The sequence below is a fragment of the Symphalangus syndactylus genome, chromosome 19, assembly GCF_028878055.3.
Source record: "Symphalangus syndactylus isolate Jambi chromosome 19, NHGRI_mSymSyn1-v2.1_pri, whole genome shotgun sequence".
Lineage (NCBI taxonomy): Eukaryota > Metazoa > Chordata > Mammalia > Primates > Hylobatidae > Symphalangus > Symphalangus syndactylus.
Genome location: NC_072434.2, coordinates 74,041,555 through 74,063,752, shown reverse-complemented (window position 1 = coordinate 74,063,752; position 22,198 = coordinate 74,041,555). Strand labels below are relative to the sequence as shown.

Genomic DNA, 22,198 nt, shown 5'->3' with positions numbered 1-22,198 from the left:
CTATAAGCAGGACCTTGAAAGTTATAGACTATATCTTTTTAATTTTATTTTAATTTTATTTTTAAATTTGTGACGGGGTCTCATTCTGTCACCCAGGCTGGAGTGCAGTGGTGTGATCATGGCTCACTGTAGCCTTGACCTCCTGGGCTTCAGTAATCTACCTGTCTCAGCCTCCCAGGGAGCTAGGACTATAGGTGCATGCCATACCAAACCCAGCTAATTTAAAAAAAAATTTTTTTGGTAGAGATGGGGTCTTGCTATTTTACCCAGGCTGGTCTTGAACTCCTGGGCTCAAGCAGTCCTCCCCTCTCAGCCTGCCAGAGTGTTGTGATTACAGGTGTGAGCCACCATACTCAGCCTTACTCATTTTATTTATTTATTTATTTATTTATTTACTTTATTTTATTTATTTATTTTCTGAGATGGAGTCTCACTCTGTCGCCCAGGCTGGAGTGCAGTGGTGTGAGCTTGGCTCACTGCAACTTCCACTTCCCGAGTTCAAGCGATTCTTCTGCCTCAGCATCCAGAGTAGCTGGGATTACAGGCACGCACCACCAGGCCAGCTAATTTTTTTGTATTTTTAGTAGAGACGGGGTTTTGCCATGTTGGCCAGGCTAGTCCCAAACTCCTGACCTCAGGTGATCCACCTGCCTGGGCCTCCCAAATTGCTGGGATTACAGTTGTGAGCCACCACGCCCAGCCACCTTACTCATTTTAGATTCCCATCTCACTGACCAGCAGGATAAAACTGTGCTATAAACGATACCTGGTCTAGTGATTACTCTGATGATCATTTAAAATAGTCTCTAATTCTTTCATTTAGGTACTTATCCCAGACACTTAGTAATTTGTGGGGTTTTTTGTAACAGCTTTGAGATATAATTCACATACTACATAATTTGCCCATTTAAAAATATAATTCATTGGTTTTTAGTGTATTCAGTGTTGTGCATCCATCATCACAATTTTAGAACATTTTCATCACCCCCCCAGGGACCCTCTACTCTTTAGCAGCCATGAAGCTCCCCTTCCTTATTTCCTGCATTGAACCCAGCCCCAGGTATCCACCAATCTGTAGAAGTGCCTGTTGTGGACATTTCATATAAGTGAACTCATGCAGTATGTGATTCTTTGTGTCTGGCTTCTTTCACTTAGCATAAGTTTCCAAGGCTCATCCACATTGTAGCATGTGTAAGAATTTTATTCCTTTTTTATTGCTGAGAGTTTGTGTTTTTCCAATAAAATTATTTTATCTTTTCCTTTTTTTTCCTTCTTCAGAATCCCAAAATTCTTCTCCTAGATGAAGCAACCAGGTGAGGATATCTTAATAATATATGCGATTATGTGTATTAAACCAAATTCTTCCTTCATCAAAACACTTTTAATTCAGTACCTCAAAGTGATACAACTGAAAATGCTTTTTTCCCCCCATGTACTTTAAAGTGAGGGAAGCTGAATTAATTATGACAGTTGAAAAGCAGTGGGCAGACTGAGTCCTAGTTGAGAGTTCTAGGTCCACTTCAGACATGGTTGCCATCAATCCTAATCACTCTGTAAGCCGTAACTGTGCAGAATGCTTTTCTCCTTACATCACAGTATAGTTTTATGGAGATCAGAACGTCCCAAACTGTTGAAATTTTGATCATAGTAAAAATTCATTGCTCAGGAAGGGCTGCTGTGTGTGTATCAGGAAGCACATGGGTGTCAATGACGTCTTTGCTTTCTTGTGTGTGTGCTCCCGTGTCAGTGCGCTGGATGCCGAAAATGAGTACCTTGTTCAAGAAGCTCTAGATCGACTGTTGGATGGAAGAACGGTGTTAGTTATTGCCCATCGTCTGTCCACCATTAAGAATGCTAATATGGTTGCTGTTCTTGACCAAGGAAAAATTACTGAATATGGAAAACATGAAGAGCTGCTGTCAAAACCAAATGGGATATACAGAAAACTAATGAACAAACAAAGTTTTATTTCAGCATAAGGAAGCAATTACTGGTAAACAATATGAGACTTTAATGCAAAACAGTGTTGCAGAAAAAAAAAAACTCAGAGACTATGAAATACGTAAACCATATATCAAGTTATTTGAAAAATACCTATATTTTTCCAAAGTGTGTAAAAGATTGTTTTGAAATGTACCTGTTCTCAAGATCTTTTTATTCAGAGTTTTAATAATTGTAACTTTTTAAATGTCTATAGCACTGAAGTTATTTTCAGGTTTTGTATTTTCTTTTATTGTGGAATATTTTAATTAATATAGCATGGCACCTCATTTTCTTTTGCCTGCTGTTAAAGATTGAAGCTATTGTCAAATGACAACTTTAAAAAGGCAATTATAGATAAAAAGCCTGATTATTTTAGGCCAGTTTACCAATCACTGTGTAATTCTTCTGGTAGTATTCTACCTACTTTTAAGTCTAATTTTACAGATAGAATAATGGAAATTGAAAATTTAACCCTTTATTCCAATAATCTCATGAAGCAAACCTAACTATTTAACATCAGCTGGAAAGAAGCGAACATTTATATTGCCCGTCTCCTGTGTCTTCAAAGGTGTGAGAGCTGAGGAATATGTGTTCCTGTGGGAACTATGTTTGAATATGTGCAGTTTTCAACATTTTGGCACATGAAAGCCTGACAAGTTTTTAAAAGGGCAGAAGCTTTATTTTTTGAACAGGAAAACGTGTTTTTTAAATTCACGTGTTTGTATGAGTACTTTTGTGAAGCAAGGCATGAACTGCTAGGTATTATTAAGAATGAATGATTGGCCGGGCGCGGTGGCTCACGCTTGTAATCCCAGCACTTTGGGAGGCCGAGGCGGGCGGATCACGAGGTCAGGAGATCGAGACCACAGTGAAACCCCGTCTCCACTAAAAAAATACAAAAAATTAGCCGGGCGTGGTGGCGGGCGCCTGTAGTCCCAGCTACTCGGAGAGGCTGAGGCAGGAGAATGGCGTGAACCCGGGAGGCGGAGCTTGCAGTGAGCCGAGATTGCGCCACTGCACTCCAGCCTGGGCGACAGAGCAAGACTCCGTCTCAAAAAAAAAAAAAAAAAAAGAATGAATGATTTTTGTATTTAAGTTGTTTGAAGGCATGTATTTTGAAAAATATCTGTTACAAATTTATAATTTCAAGACAAATTGAATCTTATTTTATAATACTTTTGGAATTTCATTAATCAGGCTAAAATTTGAGGAATATAACTAATTTTCAGCCTTAAGACATTTAAGTTTGGAAGTCCTTGCTATTCAGCAGAATAACAAGAAACCTTCAGAATGTATCACTCTCCCGAAAAGAAGATATCAATATTATTTATGGTTATAGTTTTATATATAGTCTCAAAATTCCTAAAGCAATGCTACAACCATTAAATTTGCCATATTTTGTATCAGTGCTGTTAATTTGCTGTTGCCTCAAGAAAAAGTGCTTTTTCTCCATTGATGAGGCTAGACCCTAAGAAGTAATTAAGTCAATGTAAATCAAATGGAAGTTTTCCCATGAATTAAGCATTTATTAGTTGCCTGATTAGACTGGAAGAAGAAACCACTATTTCATGAAAAGCATAGAATATTATATTTTATTCTTCATAATTAATGAATAAAATTGATATGAATGAATGTGGTGTTCTTTGAATTAGTAAACAGTACATCTGTGACAATCATTTTTAACAAGCTCTACTTGTGTTCTTTATAAAGTGTGGTTTTCAGAAAGCAAACAAAACACAATTACAAGGTTGAATCTGAGGAAAATAATCCTTGTGCCATAGAATTATTTACAAAATTGCATTTCATTGTTATGTTTTATTTTCTGATACACGATGTTCAATTTTATCTTTAGGTAATATTTTATATCATAGATTAAAATTTATAGTGAACTTTAATCTGTGTCTGTCACTTTTTTTTTTTTATGACCCAGGAACCAAAGACACAGTCTGTCATTTCTTATAAAACTTCTCACTACATTATTTCTTAGTAGAATTTGGCTGTGGAGATTCAGGAATTAAGAAAAGACTAACATTACACATATCGAAAAACATGTTGTAATTAAAAGTTCCATTCATTCCTCCTTATCAAGTTTGTTAATGTCATCACTTGTTTCCTACCTACAAATATTGTTTAATTGTTTCACTGCAGTAAATAAGCATCTCCTATGCACATCAGGGACAAGGAACTGTGCTGTGAAGTTGATGATAGATGAGTAAGGCACAGTTTCTGCCCTCAAGGAGCTTCTAGTTTTGAAGGAGTGGGAAGGCAGGGGAAAATTAATAACAAGAATGCAGCTAGGGATCATAAAGAGGTGTAGTTGTAACACTGTGTTCTGGTATCACTTTTTTGTTTCCAGAGTGTTTGCATGTTACATTTGATACTTTGACAAGCCTGTAATTTAGACAAATATTTATCTTCCCCATTTCACAGAGGAGGAAATAAGCCTAGGCAAGTTGTGAATTAATTCAGCATTAATGACATACACAGTTTCAGGCAAGAAGAAACGCAAAAGAAAATTTTCACATTGTTGAGCTCAGCATTTTGTTATATACCCTCCCAAGCTTGTCTCTATGTTCAAGGTCTCCCCTGACCCTGGGCCTGACAGGTTCCCAAAGAATAATCACAAGTTAAACCATTGTAGGTCAATCCCTCGTAAGTGCATTCTTATAAAAGTAGGGCTCCATTTTGGGAATCCATCTTTTTTTTTTCTTTTGAGATGGAGTCTCATGCTGTTGTCCAGGCTGGAGTGCAGTGGCGCAGTCTTGGCCACTGCAACCTCCGCCTCCCAGATTCAAGTGATTCTCTTGCCTCAGCCTCCGGAGTAGCTGGGACTACGGGTGTGTGCCACCATGCCTGGCTGCTCTTTGTATTTTTAGTTGAGACAGGGTTTCACCATGTTGGCCAGGCTCATCTCGAACTCCTGAGCTCAAGCGATCCACCTGCCTCAGCCTCCCAAAGTGCTGGGATTATAGGCATGGGCCACCGCGCCTGGCCTGGTTTTAGGTTATTTTTGATAAGCTTTGGCAGTTTTATAAAATAAGATGAATTCCTGGCCAGGCGTGGTGGCTCATGCCTGTAATCCCAGCTACTCAGGAGGCTGAGGCAGGGGAATCGCTTCAACCTGGGAAGCAGAGGTTGCAGTGAGCTGAGATCGCACCACTGCACTCCAGCCTGGGAGACAGAGTGAGACCTTGTCTCAAAAGTAAATAAATAAGCGAAAACCCGTACAAATGTTACAAAACAAATATGAATGAAATAATTATGTGAAAACTACATTGTAAAAGTTCCTTTGGAGTGTATTTCTGAGGCATCATGGGGTTTTCCTGGTCATCTCTGTCCACTGAATTCATTCAATAAACATTTACTGGGCATCTTCGATTTTGCTAGGTCCTGTGCTGGCTGCCAGCTGTGCCTCCCTCACAAAGCTAGTGCAAGGGTTGGCAAACAGCTGTTTTTGTATAGCCTGAAGGCTAAGGATAGTTTTTACAGTTTTAAATTGTTGGAAAAAATCGAGAGACTATCTCATGACACATTAAAAATACTTGAAATTCAAATTTCAGTGTCCATAAACAGCCTACTCGTTCTCCTAGGAATTGTCTGTGGCTGCTTTCACCCTACAGCCACAAGGGGGAGGAGTTGTGACAGAGACTACATGGCCTACAAGCTGAGATGCCTGACAGAAATCTCACGGATGCCAGAGACAGTGAAAAAATTCCACACTACTTGAAGGACTTCTAAACCACACTGAAATTTAGAACCATCGCAAAAAGTTTCATTGACAGGATTAGATGAGTGCCCTGAAAATGACTGGGTGCGGGTAATTTCTGGATGCATTCTTCCTTGTTCCTGTGCCTCTCCATTTTAACACATTAATTACCATGCTGTGAGAATGGGAGTCTAATAATTCCACCACGTCGGCAGGGAATCATTCTGGCTGCTTTCCTGTTGTTGACTGCAGTTGTTAGTCCCACATAAATCAAAGTTTGATCTTAACTGCAAAGGTGATATTTTGGGAAGGACATACAGAGAAGAGGCACATCTTCAAGTGGAACCACAAGTTGGCTGGGTGCCTCACACATACACCCATGTCTACACTGGGGAGGTATTTTTCTATTTATTTTAACAAAATTTAAATGCGCTTACATTGCATGTAGGGGAAAAGAAATACCTTTTCTTCCCATCTTAGGTTCATGGCTAAGGCCCTTATAACAAAAACCGGATTCACAAGAGAAAGCATGCAAATTTATTTAAAAGTTTAACGTGACATAGGAGCCTTTGGAAATGAAGACCCAAACAAACAGGGAAACTTGTGCATTTTTATGCTTAGGTTTGATGAGTGGACAACTTGTGGAAAGGTATGACTGGACAAAGGTCTGATCTAATGGTAATAACTGGGGGAAATTGGTAAAGCCTGTTTGTTCAGACTCTTCTTTGCGACCCTGTGTCCAGAGATAAGGATGTTTCTTTCCTCCAGGTATGGAGAACGCATCTCTCAAATGAGAGTCTTATGACCTGTTTTAGGGGAGAAGGGTGGAAGAAGGTCAGAGAATGATCTTCCTGCTTCTACTGTGTTCCCAAATGCCAAGGTGCCACATTTTGGGGTGGTAGGTCCTAAACCGTATCACTGCACACACTATTTTTTATTCTATATATTTAAGGTGTACATGATGTTGATATGTATATGCATAGTAAACTACAGTCAAGCAAATTATCCTATCCATCATCTTCCATAGTTACCTTTTTTGGGTTTTTTTGAGGAAAGAGTCTATAAAATCTCCTCTCAGCAAATTTTCAGGATATAATACAATGTTGTTAACTATAATCCTTATGCTGTACATTAGATCTCTAGACTTACGCATCTTACGTAACTGCAACTTTGACCTAATTCTCTGCACATACTGTTTTTAACCAAACTGCTTTTTAGAAAATTTGCATGAATATTTTCCTACATTGTTAAGTGTTCATTACTCACATCCATATGTATTCTTTTAAATACAGCTTTTCATAATGCTTTTTTTTTCAGACTCAGGACCTTTGTATTTTTTTTTTCACTTTTCCATAATGTGGATGCACTATAAATCTATAGTTGGCCATTTATGTTACTTTCTACTTCCTTCACTATTATAAACAATACTGTCTTTGTTATTTGACTTTTTCACATACATTTCTAAGGTGAAATTGCCAAGTAATTATAAGGCTTTTTGATAGAAATTGTCCTCTTAAAAGATTGTACTTTTACAATCCCACCAGATAGATATGTAAGCAGTGCTTGTTTCCCCATAGCCTTTTCAACATGAACTGCTACCATTTTTTTTTTTTCTGCCCTGTTGCCCAGGCTGGAGTGCAGTGGCCAACCTCGGCTCACTGCAACCTCTGCCTCCTGGGTTCAAGCGATTCTCCTGCCTCAGCCTCCTGAGTAGCTGGGATTACAGGCGTGCACCCACCATGCCCAGCTAATTTTTGTATTTCTTTTTCTTTCTTTTTTTTTTTTTGGAGACGGAGTCTCACTCTGTCGCCCAGGCTGGAGTGCAGTGGCGCAATCTCAGCTCACTGCAACCTCTGCCTCCTGGATTCAAGTGATTCTTCTGCCTCAGCCTCCCGAGTGACTGGGACTACAGGCACACGCCACCATGCCCGGCTCATTTTTGTATTTTTAGTAGAGATGGGGTTTCACCATATTGGCCAGGCTGGTCTCGAACTCCTGACTTCGTAATCTGCCCACCTCGGCCTCCCAAAGTGCTGGGATTACAGGCATGAGCCACTATGCCTGGCTAATTTTTGTATTTTTAGTAGAGACGGGGTTTCACCATGTTGGTCAGGCTGGTCTTGAACTCCTGACCTCATGATCCGCCTGCCTCGGCCTCCCAAAGTGCTAGGATTACAGGCGTGAACTATGAGCCCGGCCACTGTTACCATTTAAAAAAACATATGTGGGAGGGTGGGGGGAGGAAGAGCATCAGGAAAAATAGCTAATGCATGTGGGGCTTAATACCTAGGTGATGGATTGACAGGTGTAGCAAACCACCATGGCACACGTTTTATTTTATTTTATTATTATTATTTTTTGAGACGACGTCTTGCTCTGTCACCCGGGCTGGAGTGCAATGGCGCGATCTTGGCTCACTGCAACTTCCACCTCTCAGGTTCAAGCGATTCTCCTGCCTCAGCTTCCTGAGTAGCTAGGATTACAGGCGCGCACCACCCCATGCCTGGCTAATTTTTGTATTTTTAGTAGAGACGGGGTTTCACCATGTTGGTCAGGCTGGCCTCGAACTCCTGACCTTGTGATCTGTCCGCCTCAGTCTCCCAAAGTGCTGGGATTATGGGTGTTAGCCACTGCGCCCAGCCCATTTACTTTTTGAGACGGAGTCTCGCTCTGTCATTCAGGCTGGAGTACAGTGGCACAATATCAGCTCACTGCAACCTCTGCCTCCCAGGTTCAAGTGATTCTCCTGCCTCAGCCTCCCAAGTAGCTGGGACTACAGATGCGCACCACCACACCTGGCTAATTTTTGTATTTTTAGTAGAGACAAGATTTTGCCATGTTGGCCAGGCTGGTCTCGAACTCCTGACCTCAGGTCATCTACCCACATTGGCCTCCCAAAGTGCTGGGATTACAGGCGTGAGCCACTGCCCCCAGCCTCTAACATTCTTTTATTAAATTCTTTTAACTACCTAGCTTGAGGGTACCATCTGTTTTCTCTATGATTTTTTTCTTTTTTTTTTTGAGACAGTCTTCATATATATATATATATATATATATATATATATTTTAATGATACTTTAAGTTCTAGGGTACAGGTGCACAACGTGCAGGTTCGTTACATATGTATACATGTGCCATGTTGCTGTGCTGCACCCATTAACTCGTCATTTACATTAGGTATATCTCCTAATGTTATCCCTCCCCCCTCCCCCCACCCCACAACAGGCCCTGGTGTGTGATGTTCTCCTTCCTGTGTTCAAGTGTTCTCATTGTTCAATTCCCACCTGTGAGTAAGAACATGCAGTGTTTGGTTTTTTGTCCTTGTGATAGTTTGCTGAGAATGATGGTTTCTAGTTTCATCCGTGTCCCTACAAAGGACATGAACTCATCCTTTTTTATGGCTGCATAGTATTCCATGGTGTATATGTGCCACATTTTCTTAATCCAGTCTATCATTGTTGGACATTTGGGTTGGTTCCAAGTCTTTGCTATTGTGAGTAGTGCTGCAATAAACATACGTGTGCATGTGTCTTTATAGCAGCATGATTTACATTCCTTTGCGTGTATACCCAGTAATGGGATGGCTGGGTCAAATGGTATTTCTAGTTCGAGATCCCTGAGGAATCGCCGCACTATCTTCCACAGTGGTTGAACTAGTTTACAGTCCCACCAACAGTGTAAAAGTGTTCCTATTTCTCCACATCCTCTCCAGCACCTGTTGTTTCCTGACTTTTTAATGATCGCCATTCTAACTGGTGTGAGATGATACCTCATTGTGGTTTTGATTTGCATTTCTAGCTCTGTCGCCCAGGCTGGAGGGCAGTGGCACCATCACAGCTCACTGCAACCTCCACCTTCCTGGCTCAAGCAATTTCCCAGCCTCAGCCTCCAACGTAGCTAGGATTACAGGCACACACCACCATGCCCAGCTAATTTTTTTGTATTTTTAGTAGAGACGGGGTTTCATCATGTTGGCCAGACTGGTCTTGAACTCCTGACCTCAGGCAATCCACCTGCCTGGGCCTCCCAAAGTGCTGGAATTACAGGTGTGAGCCGCCACACCTGGCATTCTCTAGGATCTTATTTGACAGAGCCTACAAGGCCCTTCCTGGTCTCTCCTTGTCTCTCCAATTTCCTTTACTTTTAGTCTTTCAGGTTGATTTGTTTGTTTAAAGTCCCTGGCTCTAATCCCAGCTACCCAGGAGACTGAGGCTGGGGGATCACTTAAAGCCAGGAGTTTGAGACCAGCCTGGGAAATATAGCAAGACCCCATTTTTTTAATTGTATTTTTTTAGAATTTAAAATAAAATTTCTTGGGGAGACAGGGTCTCGCTATGTTGCCCAGGGGCTGGTCTTGAACTACTGGCCTCAAGCCATCCTCCCACACCTTAGCCTTGCAAGGTGCTGGGATTACAGATGTGAGCCACTGTGCCTGGCCGTGAGACCCCATTTCTAAAAATATATATATAAATAAATAAATAGGCAGGTGTGGTGGTACATGCCCATGGTCCCAACTCAGAGGCTGAGGCAGGAGGATCACTGAAGCCCAGAAGGTCGAGGATGTGGTGAGCTTTGATCATGCCATTGCACTCCAGCCTGGGCAACACAGTGAGACCCAATCTCTAGAAAAATCATAAAGTAAAATAAAAATAAATAAAGTCCCTAGAATGCACCAAGTCCTTTGCTGCTTCAGGACCTTTGGCCAAGGATCCTCTGCCTGAAACATTCTTCCTCCTATTCTTTTATGCTTCATGTCTCAGGTTAAATGTCCTTTTCTCCCAGAGGCCTTTATAGACCTCCATCCAAAAATAGGTAGCCCCAGTGATTCTCTCGCATACACTTTGCTCTTTTATTTCATAGTACATATCTCAGCTTGTAGCTGGATATTTGTGTTCATTTTTTCAGTGTCTGTCTTTCTCATTGGTCTGTAATCTCCATGAGGATAGGACCCACTGGGCTTTGTTTAGTTATAAGCCTTAGCAATTATCACATAGCCTGGCACATGGTAGGTACTCACTAAATCCATAACGAATGGATGACTTTTAGTGCTGTCTGCTTACTATCCTTCAATAGCCATACGGACTCCAGGGAAGTTCTTGCTCAAAGGTGGCTGGCAAGTCATTCTAGCTCCTGCAAACAACAGCTTTTACATTAGGATGCTGGGGAAACCACTAACCAGTCTAACAAAGCACAAGAATAAAATTGATCCCACCAATCCTCTCAGACACAACTATTAATACTCTCTATTGCCTATTTCACACCCCTCCTTGTAAGAATGAAACAGGGAGGAAATGCACTGGGCTCTCAGAGCTGTAAGACTCAACAAGCTGCCAAGTTGGGTTAGACACCCAGGTGGGAGAAGGAGTAAAGAAGCTAGCCTATGTAACCTTGGCAAGATGACTGCTCAGATGCCACTGGTGCATAGATAGATGACTGGCTTCCCAGGGGAATGTCAACAACTGACACCCACACTGTGGTCTCCCACATGTCGATACGTCAATGTTTACTTAACCATTCCCTTATTTCAACACATGTTGAATGAAAGTTTACTATGTGTCTGTTACTGTGTGCCACAAAGGTAACAAAGTCACTGCTCCTGCTGTCAAGACATTTAAAAAGAAGTACTTGAGAGACAATTATGAAAACAAACTATTATGCAGGATAAAAATACAGTCTACACACAGGAGCAGAGAGGACAAAGGATAAGGGGTACCTAATCCTGTGGAAGGTTTCACTGAGAAGGCAGCACAGAACTGACTTGATGCGGAAGGTAGGAGCCTTCTGGACCAACAAGGCAGGGAGTGCATTCCAGGTGAAAGAAACATGTACATGGGCATTGGAGGGAGATTTGGGTTTTTAAGTTCCTGGAATGTGGAGTGCAAGTGGGAAGTGGTGGAAGTACAACACGGACAGAAAAGCCAACCTGACTTAGATCACATAGGACCTTGCAAAGGAGCTTAGCAAGTAACCTACTGGCAATGGTCAGCCACTGAAGCATTTACAGGCCCAAGAGTAGCATTAGGTTTGCCTTAATTCATTGTGTTGGCAGTGAGAAGATAGAGTGGAGGAAGACTAGGCACAGGTAAGGAACCCTCTCCCCATCTCCCCTACTCGCTCAGCTGGCAGAAAAGAGGCTACGCAGTGGTCGAGGGAAAGGTAAGTACCAGAACCAGGGCAGAGGCAGTGCAAATGTGTGATCTAGTACAGATACGTAGGACCTTACAACGTATACCATGATCTTAGGGTGGAGGTAGGTGGGAGGGATGACTACAGATAGAGCTCTTCTCTTTGCCTTGGACAACTGGCCAGTTTTACCAAGCTGGAACAGAGATGGTGGTCGGAGAGGGGTCCTAAAGGAAAACATGAATGCGCTTCTCATAAGTGGATTGTGAGGAGTTCACAGGACTTCCAGGTGAAATTGTCCCCTAGGGAGCTGAATGATAGGGGTCTGGGGGTTTTGAGCTGGATCCAGGTTAGAGACACGGATTTGTGGCGTCATCAGCGTGGATGAGACTGCACAAAGTTGAATGGGAAAATGGCAAACCTAGAAAACAACAAACATCACAGTGCGATACCAGTGTCAGGTTTACGGCTTTTCTCCGTCCTCAGCTTGGACCGAGCAACATCTTTCATTTCACAAGAGGCTCAGGAACTACCAGTGTGAAAAGAGGCTACGTTCCAGCTGCTGGAGGGCCAGTTCCACCTAGGCGCAGTCAAGAAGGGCGCCTGGCTTTCCGGCTTCACGTCCCCGGAAGCTCAGCACTGCAACGGTTCTAGATCTGGGGCCACCGGCTGCCTTCCAGACCCACCTCGCGAACTGGGCGCCGCCCTTAACGTCACGATCACATCCCCGCCAGCGCTCCTACCGCAACCCGCGGGAGCCATTGCGTTTGACGTCATCATCGCGCGCCATCACTTCCCTTAGGTGTTTAAGTTCCGCGCGGCCGCGCTGCAACCCGACGGCCTGATCCCTCGCCGTCCTAGTCGCTGCTCCTTCGAATCATGTTCCCAGCAGCTCCTTCTCCGCGGACCCCGGGTCCCGGGTCCCGCAGAGGCCCGCTGGCCGGACTCGGGCCCGGCTCCACGCCCCGGACGGCTAGCAGGAAGGGTCTGCCCTTGGGGTCTGCAGTCAGCTCCCCAGTGCTCTTCTCGCCGGTCGGCCGGCGTAGCTCGCTAAGCTCGCGGTAAGTAATCTCCCTAGTTGGGTCTGGCAACCAACAGTCTCACGGACTGCAGTGGGCCGGGTAGGTTAGTGTCTTTAGAAGCCTTTGGAACCGGGGCGGCGGAAGAGAATGCCACAGTATTGGAAAATAGACCTTTTCCATTCTTGCAGGTCATATCTGCTTCATTTTGATTATCAGTTGATCAGTTGATTCCCCACTTTGCATTTTTCATGGATACCTTTGTGCAGAAGTGAAGTACAAACTGGATTCGCATCAGTGGTTACCCACTTCCCACCTACTACCCCTGTGATCTGGTGTAAGTCACACGTTTTTTTCTTCATCTGTGAAATGGCGATAATATATCTCACCTGAGCCAGAGGAGTTATTATGAATTGCCACGATGCAGATGTAAAGATGATGGTGATAATGAGGACCTACAACCCTGAAAGATCATTGTTTAATGCCTAACATACCAACTGACATTAATATCTGATGATTGGTAATTAAAGGGTTTCTAGCTACGGAGTTTAACTTTCTAGGTAAATTGTAAGGAAAAGGCTTTACATAATAAGTGAGATAAGAGTACTGTGGTAGTTTAGTTACTAAAGCTGCTGGTTTGGAGCACTAGTAAAATCATCACACACACACCCTTCCCCCCCCCACACACACCATGTTCATAATTAACCTAAAACTTTAGTGTTTGTGCATAGTTTTCTCTGAATTCATCTATAAAAAATGATTTTTTCCCTGCAGGAAACACAAAGTATTGTGTCTTGAAATTATGGTTAAAATTTATCTGTACAATTTTTCAGTACTTTAAAGGAGAAGTGATTTTGAAAGAATACACCGTATCTTTGACTTTTTTTGGCATAGTTTGAAAAGTACTTTTCAAAGTGCTGATCTTGTCAGTGTTTTCTATTCCTTTTGCGAAAAGTTGGAGAATAAACGCATACTTTGTTTACTGTGTGTGTTATTTCTAATCTCTTCTTGAAGAAAAACCTTTGTTATCCTCTGTCAGGAAATAAAGCCCTTAGCCATTCTGTATGTGCATCTTCTCATTTAATTCTCATGATAAGACATACAATAACTTTTATTCTGGTGACTTTACAATATTCTAAATGTTAAGAAGAGGGTGAGCAAGAAATAAAGTTTTTACTGTGATACCTGCTGTTGAAGACCATGTAACAGCTGATGCTCGTAACCTGTTTGATTTCTTGCTTGGTTGTACAGATCTGATAGATTTTTTTTTTTTTTTTTAAGAGACAGGGTCTCACTCCCTGTCGCCCAGGCTACAGGCTGGTGCCACAATGCCCAGCTAATTTAAAATTTTTTTTGTAGAGACAAGGTCTTGCCACGTTCCCCAGGCTGGTCCTGAACTCCTGGTCTCAAGCAATCTTCCCGCTTCGGCCTCCCAAAGTGCTGAGATTATAGACATGACACTGCCCCAGCCAGATCTGGTAGATTCTTAAACCCCTAAAGCCAGATGAGCTTAAATCTCATCTAAGCCAATATTTGTAAAATGTGTTTGACCACAACCTATGGTAAAAGCTGATGATTTATTTTCTGTCTTTCAAAAATGTTGAGATCTGCAAAATGACCCGCTGTTTGAAAAAAACACTGGTCTAGTTAAGCCTTATTTCACAGCTAAGGAGGCAGAATTATAAGGAGTTTAGGTGAATACAGGCATGCATTTCAATCTAGAGTCTATGGGATTGAAGCCAAGTTTTCCTAAATCCTGTCTTGTTTTTTTTTTTTTTACATGAAAAATATTATATTTAATTACATGGTAAATATGAGCTGGTGTTAATTTTTTTCAAGGAACTCCTTATTGTGAAAATATATACATAAAAAATTAGGATAATGGAAAATTTTAAGTTACAAGTAAGGTAATATAGACTCTTTTCTTTAGAGGAACACCAACACGAATGTTCCCACACCACTCCATAACTGAGTCTGTGAACTATGATGTGAAAACGTTTGGATCTTCTCTTCCTGTTAAAGTCATGGAAGCCCTAACATTGGCTGAAGGTAGGTGTCATCTTTCCATTTACCTGTATTAGCAGTTTAAAATGGAGCCTAGATGTGGCATAGAGATTAAATTTATGTTTTCTCTAGTATACCTTTATGTAAATGGTAAGAGATGGGTGGCCTGTCTAGTTTTTTTTTTTTTTGAGACAGAGTCTCACTCTGTCACCCAGGCTGGAGTGCAGTGGTGTGATCTCAGCTCACTGCAACCACCACCTCCCAGGTTCAAGCGAGTTTCCTGCCTCAGCCTCCCAAGTAGCTGTGATTATAGGTGTGAGCCACCATGCCCGGCTAATTTTTTGTATTTTTAGTAGAGACAGGGTTTCACCATGTTGGCCAGGCTGGTCTTGAACTCCTGACCTCAGGTGATCTGCCTTCCTTGGCCTCCCAAAGTGCTGGTATTACAGGCGTGAGCAACCGCATCTGGCCACCTGTCTAGTTTTTTTTTTACTGTTAATTGAGATATATAATACATTCGAGAAGGAGAATGAGTTTATTTGAACACAATCAAATTAAGTCTTTAATGGTTTTAGGTACTGTACAGTAGTCCCCCATTATCTTTGGGGGATATCTTCCTGGATCCCCAGTGGATGCCTGAAACCTTGTATAGTACTAAACCTTATATATACTGTGTTTTTTAAATACGTACACACCTATTATAAACTTCAGTTTATAAATTAGGCACGGTAGAGATGAACAACAATAATAATAAAGTAGAACAATTATAACAATATATCAGCAGCACTACTCTTGTACTTCGTTTGGGGTCATTAACTAAAATGAGAATACAAGCATTGCATTACTGCAACAGTTGATCTGGTAACTGAGACAGCTACTAAGTGACAAACAGCTGGATAGTCTCAGGGGTGTCCAATCTTTTGGCTTCCCTGGGCCACTTGGAAGAAGAATTGTCTTGGGCCACACATAAAATACACTTGCACTAACAATAGCTGATGAGCTAAAAATAAATAATAAAAAGGTCTGTGTGTAAATCTCATAATGTTTTAAGAAAGTTTACAAACTTGTGTTGGACTGCATTCAAAGCTTTCCTGGGCCACACGTGTCCCTGGGCCATGGGTTGGACAAGCTTGGGGTATACAGTATGGATATGCTGCACAAAGGGTTGATTCACAACCTTTAGGCAGGACAGCATGAGATTTTATCACTTTACCCAGAACAGCGTGCAATTTACAACTTAGGAATTGTTCATTTGAATTTTCCATTTAATATTTTCAGACTACGATTGACCACAGGTATTTGAAACTGCAGATAAAAGGGGGAAATACTGTATTTGCAAAATTCAGTCCTGTTTACAGAGTTGATCAGGTTTATGAAGTTTACCGTTAAACCCCAAAACTGGCAACTAATGTTATTGGGTTTAATAATACAGTAAAATCAAGTCCTACCTCCATTTCTGGATCCTATGTAGCATCCCAGAGGCTGTGTGCACAAATTTATGACGTTACCATTGTCGTGGTGTACCTTTAGAAGAGTCTGTTGGTGGAGAATTAGTGTGGAATTTTGACAGATACAATCAACACAAGCTTAGAAAGGCAATTTTTTTTTTTTTAATTATTATACTTTAGGTTTTAAGGTACATGTGCACAATGTGCAGGTTTGTTACATATGTATCCATGTGCCATATTGTTTTGCTGCACCCATTAACTCGTCATTTAGCATTAGGTATATCTCCTAATGCTGTCCCTCCCCCCTCCCCCCACCCCACAACAGTCCCTGGAGTGTGATGTTCCCCTTCCTGTGTCCATGAGTTCTCATTGTTCAGTTCCCACCTATGAGTGAGAACATGCGGTGTTTGGTTTTTTGTCCTTGCAATAGTTTGCTGAGAATGATGTTTTCCAGTTTCATCCGTGTCCCTACAAAGGACACGAACTCATCATTTTTTATGGCTGCATAGTATTCCATGGTGTATATGTGCCACATTTTCTTAATCCAGTCTATCGTTGTTGGACATTTGGGTTGGTTCCAACTCTTTGCTATTGTGAATAGTGCCACAATAAACATACGTGTGCATGTGTCTTTATAGCAGCATGATTTATAGTCCTTTGGGTATATACCCAGTAATGGGATGGCTGGGTCAAATGGTATTTCTAGTTCTAGATCCCTGAGGAATCGCCACACTGACTTCCACAATGGTTGAACTAGTTTACAGTCCCACCAACAGTGTAAAAGTGTTCCTATTTCTCCACATCCTCTCCAGCACCTGTTGTTTCCTGACTTTTTAATGATGGCCATTCTAACTGGTGTGAGATGGTATCTGATTGTGGTTTTGATTTGCATTTCTCTGATGGCCAGTGATGATGAGCATTTTTTCATGTGTTTTTTGGCTGCATAAATGTCTTCTTTTGAGAAGTGTCTGTTCATGTCCTTTGCCCGCTTTTTGATGGGGTTGTTTGTGTTTTTCTTGTAAATTTGTTTGAGTTCATTGTAGATTCAGGATATTAGCCCTTTGTCAGATGAGTAGGTTGCAAAAATTTTCTCCCATTCTGTAGGTTGCCTGTTCACTCTGATGGTAGTTTCTTTTGCTGTGCAGAAGCTCTTTAGTTTAATTAGATTCCATTTGTCAATTTTGGCTTTTGTTGCCTTTGCTTTTGGTGTTTTAGACATGAAGTCCTTGCCCACGCCTGTGTCCTGAATGGTATTGCCTAGGTTTTCTTGTAGGATTTTAATGGTTTTAGGTCTAACATTTAAGTCTTTAATCCATCTTGAATTAATTTTTGTACAAGGTGTAAGGAAGGGATCCAGTTTCAGCTTTCTACATATGGCTAGCCACTTTTCCCAGCACCATTTATTAAATAGGGAATCCTTTCCCCATTTCTTGTTTTTGTCAGGTTTGTCAAAGATCAGATAGTTGTAGATATGCGGCATCATTTCTGAGGGCTCTGTTCTGTTCCATTGATCTATGTCTCTGTTGTGGTACCAGTACCATGCTGTTTTGGTTACTGTAGCCTTGTAGTATAGTTTGAAGTCAGGTAGCGTGATGCCTCCAGCTTTGTTCTTTTGGCTTAGGATTGACTTGGTGATGCGGGCTGTTTTTTGGTCCCATATGAACTTTAAAGTAGTTTTTTCCAACTCTGTGAAGAAAGTCATTGGTAGCTTGGTGGGGATGGCATTGAATCTATAAATTACCTTGGGCAGTATGGCCATTTTCACGATATTGATTCTTCCAGCCCATGAGCATGGAATGTTCTTCCATTTGTTTGTATCCTCTTTTATTTCACTGAGCAGTGGTTTGTAGTTCTCCCTGAAGAGGTCCTTCACATCCCTTGTAAGTTGGATTCCTAGGTATTTTATTCTCTTTGAAGCAATTGTGAATGGGATTTCACTCATGATTTGGCTCCCTGTTTGTCTGTGATTGGTGTACAAGAATGCTTGTGATTTTTGTACATTGATTTTGTATCCTGAGACGTTGCTGAAGTTGCTAATCAGCTTAAGGAGATTCTGGGCTGAGATGATGGGGTTTTCTAGATATACAATCATGTCATCTGCAAACAGGGACAATTTGACTTCCTCTTTTCCTAATTGAATACCCTTTATTTCCTTCTCCTGCCTCATTGCCCTGGCCAGAACTTCCAGCACTATGTTGAATAGGAGTGGTGAGAGAGGGCATCCCTGTCTTGTGCCAGTTTTCAAAGGGAATGCTTCCAGTTTTTGCCCATTCAGTATGATATTGGCTGTGGGTTTGTCATGGATAGCTCTTATTATTTTGAGATACGTCCCATCAATACCTAATTTATTGAGAGTTTTTAGCATGAAGGGTTGTTGAATTTTGTCAAAGGCCTTTTCTGCATCTATTGAGATAATCATGTGGTTTTTGTCTTTGGTTCTGTTTATATGCTGGATTACATTGATTGATTTGCATATGTTGAACCAGCCTTGCATCCCAGGGATGAAGCCCACTTGATCATGGTGGATAAGCTTTTTGATGTGCTGCTGGATTCGGTTTGCCAGTATTTTATTGAGGATTTTTGCATCAATGTTCATCAAGGATATTGGTCTGAAATTCTCTTTTTTGGTTATGTCTCTGCCAGGCTTTGGCATCAGGATGATACTGGCTTCATAAAATGTGTTAGGGAGGATTCCCTCTTTTTCTGTCGATTGGAATAGTTTCAGAAGGAATGGTACCAGTTCCTCCTTGTACCTCTGGTAGAATTCGGCTGTGAATCCATCAGGTCCTGGACTCTTTTTGGTTGGTAAGCTATTGATTATTGCCACAATTTCAGAGCCTGTTATTGGTCTATTCAGAGATTCAACTTCTTCCTGGTTTAGTCTTGGGAGGGTGTATTTGTCGAGGAATTTATCCATTTCTTCTAGATTTTCTAGTTTATTTGCATAGAGGTGTTTGTAGTATTCTCTGATGGTAGATTGTATTTCTGTGGGATCGGTAGTGATATCCCCTTTTTCATTTTTTATTGCATCTATTTGATTCTTCTCTCTTTTCTTCTTTATTAGTCTTGCCAGCAGTCTATCAATTTTGTTGGTCTTTTCAAAAAACCAGCTCCTGGATTCATTAATTTTTTGAAGGGTTTTTTGTATCTCTATTTCCTTCAGTTCTGCTCTGATTTTAGTTATTTCTAGCCTTCTGCTAGCTTTTGAATGTGTTTGCTCTTGCTTTTCTAGTTCTTTTAATTGTGATGTTAGGGTGTCAATTTTGGATCTTTCCTGCTTTCTCTTGTGGGCATTTAGTGCTATAAATTTCCCTCTACACACTGCTTTGAATGTGTCCCAGAGATTCTGGTATGTTGTGTCTTTGTTCTCGTTGGTTTCAAAGAACACCTTTATTTCTGCCTTCATTTCGTTATGTACCCAGTAGTCATTCAGGAGCAGGTTGTTCAGTTTCCATGTAGTTGAGCGGTTTTGAGTGAGTTTCTTAATCCTGAGTTCTAGTTTGATTGCACTGTGGTCTGAGAGACAGTTTGTTATAATTTCTGTTCTTTTACATTTGCTGAGGAGAGCTTTACTGCCAACTATGTGGTCAATTTTGGAATAGGTGTGGTGTGGTGCTGAAAAAAATGTATATTCTGTTGATTTGGGGTAGAGAGTTCTGTAGATGTCTATTAGGTCCACTTTGTGCAGAGCTGAGTTCAATTCCTGTATATCCTGATTAACTTTCTCGTTGATCTGTCTAATGTTGACAGTGGGGTGTTAAAATCTCCCATTATTATTGTGTGGGAGTTTAAGTCCCTTTGTAGGTCACTCAGGGCTTGCTTTATGAATCTGGGTGCTCCTGTGTTGGGTGCATATATATTTAGGATAGTTAGCTCTTCTTGTTGAATTGATCCCTTTACCATTATGTAATGGCCTTCTTGTCTCTTTTGATCTTTATTAGTTTAAAGTCTATTTTATCAGAGACTAGGATTGCAATCCCTGCCTTAGAGAAAGGCAATTTTAAAGATGAGCAGTTGGATGATACTGGAAGAGCAAAGTTCAGAGCATCCTTAGTATCTGCTGAAGTCATTTTTATTAAGGCTTGAATTCTAGATCTTCGTGATTTTTCTGGAACAGTATTTTTCAAATTGTAGGGGTGACCAAAATTTAGTGGTTCTTGATCAGCATTTAAAAAAGGAAGAAATAGAATGCATCTCATATGTTTAGTAAATTTTGTTTGTTTTTCTTAAATTGTGTATGGGTGTATCTTGATGTAAAATGTATTATACTGTGAATAACTATTTACTGTATATATTACTGTTAATAACAGTAAAATAAAATGCTGAAAGTACTCTGTTTTAGAAGAAGGAATATATCTCATCAACTGGAACTTGCACATCTTGCCTGTAGGTCCTTGGGAGCTTTAGAGATAGTTGTTTTCAGACAACTACTAACCTTTATGTACATTGTTCTGTTTTAAATAAATAAATGTATATATATATTGTATATATATGTATATTTTTCCCCTCTAAAAAATTTCAGTTTAAATTACATTTAAACCTTTTAACGTACTACTCATATTTTAACAGACTAGATTAAATAACACAGCCCCAAATAGAGAAATTCAGAGAGTCCCTATAAATTAGGATATATAAAACAAAGAGGTATGTCAACTTGAAGAACGCTTTCCCCACTTAGAAACCTGCCAACTACTGTTAAGTCAGCCCTTAAAGGCACACCAGTCCAGGATCTGGAGTTGTAGTGTTTTCAAGAAAAAGAAAATTACTGAGCAGATGATAGTTCAGTGGAGCAAAAAGCCTCACTTAGCCTAGGCTTGGTTTGATATTTTTGCTTGTACATTATCTATGCCTTTTACTTCACCCTTCTACCTTTCTTTAAGTAAAGAGCAAAGCTCAACTTAATAAAATTTCCAGGGCTGTTAACACGTTTATGGAGGTTTACCACCAATACTTAAGACATATGCTAATTTAGTTTTGTCACTTAATAGAAAATGTAACTCTTTGTCTCCATATAGTAAGTAATTTATCATTCCTTTAAGGAGCTCTTATTTGAAAATTATGTGCTTTTGGAGGAACATTGTTTTTCTTGAAATGTTTTATATAGTTAATGAGTTTGTTATTTGTGTTACTTTATCGATAAAATTATACATGTTGCTAAATATTTCTTTTTTGTTTGTTTTGAGACAGAGTCTCGCTCTGTTGCCCAGGCTGGAGTGCAGTGGCACGATCTCGGCTCAGTGCAACCTCTGCCTCCCAGGTTCAAGTAATCCTGCCTCAGCCTCCTGAGTAGCTAGGATTACAGGTGCAGGCCACTGTGCCCAGATAATTTTGTTTTCTATTTTTGGTAGAGACAGGGTTTCATCATGTTGGCCAGGCTGGTCTTGAACTCCTGACCTCATGATCCGTCCACCTCGGCCTCCCAAAGTGCTGGGATTACAGGCATGAGCCACCCTGCCTGGCCTCTTTGTTGTTGTTTCTGCTTATTTATTTTTTAATATGGAGTCTTGCTCTCTTGACCAGGTGGGAGTGATGTGATCATGGTTTACTGCAGCTTCAATCTCCTGGGCTCAAATGGTTCTCCTGTGCCTCAGTCACCCTAGTAGCTGGAAAGTGCACCGCCAAGCCTGGCTATTTTTTTTTTTTTTTTTTTTTTTTTTTTAGAGAGAGGGTCTCACTATGTTGCCCAGGCTGGCCCCAAGCAATCCTCCCGGGGTGGCCTCCCAAAATATTGGGATTTATAAGCATGAGCCACCGTGCCTGGCCTAAATATGTCTTATAGGAAACAAGCTATCTGGTCTGTTTGTAACAAAAAATTAAGGAATATTAAATGTCTCAAATACACTTTTTGCCTTTAGATATATTTCTTTTTTCTTTTCTTTTTTTTTTTTGAGATGGAGTCTAGCTCTGTTGCCCAG

The 22,198-nt window shown here is 40.9% G+C and overlaps 2 protein-coding genes and 1 long non-coding RNA gene across 8 annotated transcripts in view; 2 read left to right on the top strand and 1 right to left on the bottom strand.

The window, feature by feature from the left end:
- The window catches only part of ABCB10 (ATP binding cassette subfamily B member 10), a 44,096-nt gene extending 40,218 nt beyond the window's left edge, over window positions 1-3,878 (top strand). For all 4 annotated transcript variants that reach the window (XM_055234634.2, XM_055234635.2, XM_063613993.1 and 1 more), the window contains exons 12-13: window positions 1,279-1,313; window positions 1,748-3,878. In XM_055234634.2, the coding sequence (XP_055090609.1) occupies window positions 1,279-1,313; window positions 1,748-1,979 (267 nt within the window). In that variant the 3' untranslated portion in view covers window positions 1,980-3,878. The remainder of the gene's footprint in view (window positions 1-1,278; window positions 1,314-1,747) is intronic.
- A 2,365-nt stretch (window positions 3,879-6,243) lies between these two features.
- LOC129458633 (uncharacterized) lies at window positions 6,244-12,571 on the bottom strand. Of its 2 annotated transcripts, none has more exons than XR_010114816.1 (3): window positions 12,499-12,571; window positions 10,707-10,819; window positions 6,244-6,495 (listed from the first exon to the last, which is right to left on the bottom strand). It is a non-coding gene; the product is annotated as an uncharacterized lncRNA (long non-coding RNA). The 2 variants fall into 2 exon arrangements; XR_008649691.2 differs by having other exon boundaries at window positions 12,265-12,541.
- Window positions 12,571-22,198, top strand: part of NUP133 (nucleoporin 133) — a 73,049-nt gene continuing 63,421 nt past the window's right edge. Inside the window, exons 1-2 of one of the 2 annotated variants that reach the window (XM_055234631.2) lie at window positions 12,571-12,873; window positions 14,762-14,880. In XM_055234631.2, coding sequence (XP_055090606.1) covers window positions 12,692-12,873; window positions 14,762-14,880 — 301 coding nt within the window. In that variant the 5' untranslated portion in view covers window positions 12,571-12,691. The remainder of the gene's footprint in view (window positions 12,874-14,761; window positions 14,881-22,198) is intronic. The other variant, XR_010114814.1, reaches the window with a different exon arrangement.